This window comes from Ambystoma mexicanum, chromosome 2q, assembly GCF_040938575.1.
Source record: "Ambystoma mexicanum isolate Mex_15411 chromosome 2q, UKY_AmexF1_1, whole genome shotgun sequence".
NCBI lineage: Eukaryota > Metazoa > Chordata > Amphibia > Caudata > Ambystomatidae > Ambystoma > Ambystoma mexicanum.
In genome coordinates, this window is record NC_090924.1 from 1,265,327,797 (window position 1) to 1,265,334,712 (window position 6,916).

The window sequence follows — 6,916 nt, forward strand, 5'->3', positions numbered from 1 at the left end:
CCCCCTCCCGTGGGCCAGACAGTCGGCTATCCGGCTGGAACACAACAGCCCCCACTACTATACATAACAAAGACCAAGGACTTCCGTGGGTTTTATAAATACAGAGCAGCATGCTCTGAGATAACACATCAGTTTGTGGACCCTGAACGGGGACCCAAACTAACAGGAGGTGCACTGTTTACTCAGTGCCTTCCAACCTTTGCTTCTTTACCACAAAACCTTCACACCCTACAAATAAGGGAGAAGAACAAAGGAAAAGAAGAACAAGGCACTGTATGGTGCCCACAACAAGTCGTGGGGCATGAGAAGGCGGGCACGGGCCAGAGGGGGTAACCTCAAGACCCGGTGCCCAAAAGTATGTTACTATCATGATATGTGATTATTGTTCTCTCCATAACCATATCTGTACAATAAAAACCTACGGCCTTTTATTGCCAACACTTGACAACACTGTGTGAGCCAACTTATTCTGGGTGAGGGTAAGGGGTCGGCCAACAATTATGCATGCATATGGGTTCAGCAGTTACCTTTATATGTATCAAACACCCTCACCCCGTTGCTCACCTCCGTTACCCCTTTACTGAACGACTTTTCTTATCCAAAAACACAGTATGCTGAGATTAAAGTTCTGCTTCTTTCCCCAACCCATTATAAACAATGGCCTACAAGTCCCAGCAGTAATATTTATTTGAAGAATAGTTATGTCAACTTCGATCAGAAATGACTTACAATAACACAATATATGGCGGAAGCACTCCCACGAAGGGTGCCTGTACAATAGCATAAAGATGAGATCAAGTAGTGAGCCAGTTCATGAGGATGCAAAAAAGAATTAGGACATTGACCAGAGAGAAAAGGAAAAACAAAATGTATATGAGAAAACAGGTGACTTGCAAAAAAGGTAACATTAAGCCAAGGTGGCAAGTGCTTCAAACAAAAGAGAATTAAATATATGAAATGACCTCATAAGTGTAACTGGAGACAGTTTTGGGGTCAGGGAGGGAGGATGGGGAAACATAGCTCTACAACAAGCAAGTGAAGTTTAAACCAGGTTTTGAAGGAATCCACAGTTGGGCTGGCTTTGATAGTTATGAGCAGTGGGCTCTAGTGTAGCAGAGCGGGTTTGGATAAAGAGCGGACGCAAGAGGAGGCACATGGAGAGTACGGAATGGTGAAGTTGAGTGCAGAGTAGGATCTGAGGGAGCAAGATGGTGAATAAACTGAAATACACTCAGTTACTGAGCAGCAAGACCATTCATAGCTTTGTAGGCTAGCAGAAGGAACTTGAAAAAAGAGCCGTTGTGCAGGGAGAGGCAACCAGCATGTTGATGGTAGATAGAAGTGGGGCAGGATCTGGGTAGAGATAGAAGTGGGGCAGGATCTGGGTAGGTTGTTGAAAGTGCAGGTAGCAAAGTTGAAGACGTTGCCTGGAGGGAGTGGGGAAGCCAAGGTGCAGACTTGAGCAATATTCCGGTTTGCTGAGCACAAGATTGGAGATTAGAGTGGTTAGTAAGAAAAGAACACATTTTACGAATGTTGAGGGAGGTTAGTTAATACAAGCAGCACTGCAGCATTGTTGCAGTCGTATTTCTTTATCAAAGAGGACCCCAAGATTGCGAGCCTTGGTTGAGGGAGCAAGAAAGTCAGGCAGGACGGGGAGTGGCGAGGGGAGGGATGGATGGATGCATGCACTGGGAGAAAGAGGACTTCTATTTTTTAAGAGTTCAGCTTCAGGCAGCAGAAAGCCATCAAGTGAGGAATTGTAGTGCAACCGTTTGTAATCTGTTCTGAGATGGCTGGGGAGAAGGAGGTAAAGGAGAAAAAAATGTGAGTGTCTAGTATATCTGACTGTTAAGCCAAACAAACCTTGGCTTTGTAGTTTTTTCCCCCTTTTCCCTTATAAGTATGCTCCAGCAAGTCCCAGTATGCAAAATGTGGATTGCAATCAGGACTGGCTAAATGTGTCGCTATTGATCCTACATGCATAAACTGAAATGCAAGGTTTATTTTGCTGCACTAAACACAATAGGATGTGCTTTTTCTTTATGGCTCAAGTATCAAAAGCTTTCAAAAATCATGTATAAACTCGACCTTTTAAAAAAAAAAACACCAAAAACAGAGCAAACTGAATTTCGCAGTTCGAACAAACTTTACAAGCACCCAAAGGTAGTGAACATTCCCAATGAGCCCTATATAAGCGTGTACACATTCAAAGTGACTACTAAAGCACACCCTGATTTACAAGATAAATGTTAAACAAAGCATGCATTTCCTTCCTGTCCAGAAAGTGACACAATCTACCCTGCCGTCATAACCAAGAAGGCAAACAAGGTAAAGTGCACCCAGCCATGCTTACCAGATGATTGCAAGTCACCAGTGACACTTTTCCATGTTAGTTTTATTTATCAACCAAGGAATTCTGGGAGTTGTAGTATTGCTTATTTCAATTATACCAATTAAACTGAATTACAGTGGTTTATGACTGGGGAAAGTCCGGGTCTGTAAACATGATTCCACGTGCATTTGGAGACCCTAAAAGTAGATCCTCACATCTGACAAATTGTATAATACTCTCCATGCCTTCTGACACGATAGCACACACACACCCCCCCCCACCCACCACACACCCCCCCCCACACCCCCCCCCCACACCCCACACCCCCCCCCCACACCCCACACCCCCCCCACACCCCACACCCCCCACCCCACTAGTGTGACAATGTGATCACAGAGGATATGCACACCACTTTTGCCAGCCGTTTGCATTTTCTTTTACAAACCATTATAATCTGGTCCTTTGGTTCAATTGGAATATACCACAGCTACAACGGCCAGAATACATTACTTTGTAAAATGACACCAAGGATTGAAACACAAGGACCCTTGTGACATTTGTCAACGTGTACCCTTGAAAAAGCTTTTACTTTATAAGCAAGACTTTACACAAAGCCTGCCATGCCTTCTTGCCACAAGCCTTCTGGGATTTTATGATCAAGACTTTACACATCACCTACCATGACCAAAATGGGACCTAAAAAGGCAAAAAATAACATCTTCCAGCCTTATGCCCTACACGGAATAGTCGGTACAAAAAATGTACGTTCCTTAAATAAAGAGCGGGTTGGCATATCCTAAGCAGTTTCCTCGATGCTTAGAACATACATTAACTGCTTCTACAAGAGAAATGATGACTGGTGGGAGGCTGTTGCATGAACATTCCAACTGCTTGATAAGCGATTGAGAAATGTTAGGCAAGCATTTCGCTTTGTGTTACGCGCCCACAAAGAGCCAATTCTTTATGCAATATGCAAAGTTCGCCTTGCCTTCTGCCTCACCTTGAACGTAGTTGGCTATCGTGCCGAAGGGCTTCACCAGCCGCACCATGTTGGAGTCAACAGTCCGGTTGACCTTTGGCCTGCCATCCTTGTCAGCAGACTTCCTGTACAGGTCCAGCATGTAGTTCAAGTGCTGGCTGCTGACCTGCCTCTTCCAGAGCACCCTGGGCTTGGGTGGCACCTGCTCCAGCAGCGCCTGGATCAGAGGCAAGGCGGGCGCTCCATCCAGGGCCTGCAAGCCTGCAGCCTGGCCCTTTGCAGCCAGGGTCGCGATGACGAACACTGCCATTGCCAAGGAGAAGTACAGCGTGCAGCGGCTGGGCCGCAGCATGGTTGCACGCCCTCCAGCCTCCATCTGACTTTAAGAGTCGGTGTTGAGGAACCCACTGCTCAGGAAGGAGGGCATTTTCCCCCTCAGTGGAAAGTTGGGAACACGAACAGTGCCCAAAGCTCCTCTCCACGCGCTTTCAGTCAGCTGGCTCCGTGTTGGGCACACAATCAGCCTAGCACGGAGAAACACATCACAGGGCCACCCCTCCGCCGTACAGGCCCTTTGCTAAAAGTTCCAATTAACCTCAGAAACAACAACCCATCCGTAGCAACGACGCCGCGCCTCCACTCCCAGCGCAGGAGCCTGCGTCCTTCTTCCCTCAAGGGGTGGGAATGGGATTGGACGGGGCTCAGTATCTCGGCGGAGAGTACGCAACAGCCATTCGTATAACACTTGCTTCCTTTAAAAAAGGCTCCGTGATCTACCCCGTAGATCCGAAGCCAACGCCGTCTCTGGACATTTCTGCCACGACGGAAGGGGACAAGAACGACCTGTGTTTTTTTTTTTGGCTTACATCGTGCGCCTATGGTTGGTCAAAGATTTAAAGGCACAACTCACATTTTTGCCAACAGGTTCCATTTGAAATAGGCGTGGGATTGTCAGAAAACATCCGAATGAATCGATGCAACGAATGCATCTCTTTTTCTATGCAGTGTATAGTGGCTGTTCTCACAACTCCTTATTAGCTCAGCCCTAGAGGGATGATGCATTGTTGCCAAGTAGCCCCATGTCACAGGGACACCACTATCCTTTTCGGGCTCGCAACTTTGCATGCTGGGACTTGTAGGCCGATAATATAAAGGGAGGAAACGGAACTATAAGACCCCGTATTCAATGGGAGAAAAGGATAGGCTCGATGTGTCGTCACACCTGACACAGGACAACTTGGCAGCTAAGTGACTGTTTTAACATCAAATGCCAGATAGCTCCATGACGTACGGTCACGTTCAGCCAGGCTTTACTTTTTAAACCACCAGCAGAATGCATTCAGGGTCGTGTAGGCGCATACTCATATTGGAAATACCCTAATTACACACATGAAAGTCACCCCCCTCGAAAAAGACAGCAGTGGTTAAAAGCGACTTCCGTTTTCCGGATTTTATTTCAAAATCTAATGCATTCTGGGAGTTGTAGTTACGGTTCACTTCGCATTACTAATTGCATTAATGTACCAGTTCAGAATGTTTTCCATAAAGAAAGTCCAGGGATGGAGACATCTGGTAACTGTCTGCTTGGTGCAGTCTTTACCTAGTATTTGTATTTATAATTTTTTTGTATTTATTTAAAGCGTGATACCGTTTAAAACAAACTAGAATATAACAAACTACCTATACATACATCATACACGTAAAATTAGTCCCTATGTAAAATATGTAATTTATTAATGTACGTCTGTATTTGAGACCTATTCTGCTGGAGGCTAGTATTTATTCGCTTAGACTCGCATTGCTATTTCTAACCCAAAGTTCCCTTCCTTAAGTAGTGTTTGCTGCTGCTCGTTACATACAAGCTTGGCTGCTTAGGAGGAGGGCACTGATAAAGTGACGATGCCCGTTGCCAATTTTGTATTATTGTGCCAAAATGAATAGTGTTTTGGCTGCGAGCAAAGCTCTCCTAGAATTACAATGTTTCTTTTAAAAACGCTTTTTTAAGACTTAACATGTGTTCTCTTATGTGGATGAGGGCCATGATGGTTTATGCAGGATCTGCACTGGCACCTTATGATCACGATTTCAAATGCTTTTTAACATAGAACTCGATGTAATAACTTGAGATAAGAATGGATTCTTATTTTAATGCTTATTTTTTTAGGTTTGTATTATTTTGACACCATGTATTTTTTGATGTGCTTGAACCTGACGACTTTTTGTCAAATAAAGGTTTTCTGAAGAAGTAATGTACCACTTCAGAATGTTTTGCATAACGAAAGTCCAGGGGTATCCGGTAATATTATCCCCATATATATATGGTCGCCGTAAATAATATCGCCGGGAAAAGGTTGTGGCGATATTATATGAGTGACCATATATATGGGGACAGGCGCAAAATAATGTCGCCACAAAAAATGGCAATTTTTCTGCGATATTTTTGCATGGCGAGATTTTTGAGGTGACATTATTACATGGAACCAAAACAACAGAGTAGAAAACCTAACTGATATCCCCTGTAGGCAACCATTTAGTGGCCCCCAGCCACAGAAGCTTCTAACTGGAGCAAGGATTTATGGAGAGACCAGGGGGTTGAAGAAAGTGTCCAGGGATGGAGACATATTCCTAGTGACATGGAGACATTTGGTAACTGCAGGCTTGGTGCAGTCTTTACTGAGTATTTGCATTTATAATTTTAATTATTTGTATGTATGTATTTAAAGCTTGATACCGTTTAAAACAAACTTTAAATATAACCAACTATACATACATCATTCACGTACAATTAGTCACTTTGTAAAATATGTAATTTATTTATATAATTAGGCAAAACGTAACTGAATGGACTTTTAGGATACACTGCAGTGTCAGTGTTCTAGTGCCATGTGCTCAAGCTGCCAAAAGTCAGCTGGGAGTTATCCAGCCAGCCTGGTATTTTGAACTCGGGTACCGTAGTGCTTGTAGCCTTGCATTTCTGATTTAGATAGTATAGCAAATGGTCCGAGATATAAAGACCTCACACCTTTCATGGAACTGCATGGAGATATCTGAATATGGCCCTATAGATTGCATCAGTTTTCACTAGAGGCAGTCTAAATCGTTGGCAAAAGAGACAAAACACGGTGGAAATGTTGTTCAAACTTAAATGGGAACTTTTAATGTAATTTTGCAGAGAAATCGCAAAAACGACATTAAAGATATAGATTAACAATGCATAATTTCATACAAAAAACAAGAAAACAAACTATCTCAGACTAGACTCTGGGAATATGTTTTTCGACACACTCTTTATACACAGACATGCTATTACACTCGCACGCAGCAATTTAAAACGTCTCCAGACTTCTATAACCAACTCCGTTTCATGCCACTACTCTAGACACAGGAGTAGGCTTTTGATTTCAGGGGATGGGGGCAGTTAGTTATGGTGTGCTGGTGGACAAACCTAGGACGTCTCATTGAAAGTAAAGGGACTTTCAGAACAGATGTACTTTCCAGCGGGGTCGTGGGAGGGGTCGGAAATGAAAGACCACGTTGCGATGTTTTCTCAACAAATGCCATTTTATTATATTCAAAGGTTGGATGAATGCCTCACTATCCCT

The 6,916-nt window shown here is 43.8% G+C and overlaps 1 protein-coding gene across 1 annotated transcript in view; it reads right to left on the bottom strand.

Annotated features, from left to right (window-relative positions):
• BMP15 (bone morphogenetic protein 15) overlaps window positions 1–4,222 on the bottom strand; it is a 170,173-nt gene extending 165,951 nt beyond the window's left edge. Inside the window, exon 1 of the mRNA XM_069648652.1 lies at window positions 3,336–4,222. Within this exon, the coding sequence (XP_069504753.1) occupies window positions 3,336–3,690 (355 nt within the window). The 5' untranslated portion in view covers window positions 3,691–4,222. The remainder of the gene's footprint in view (window positions 1–3,335) is intronic.
• Window positions 4,223–6,916: the final 2,694 nt, after the last annotated feature.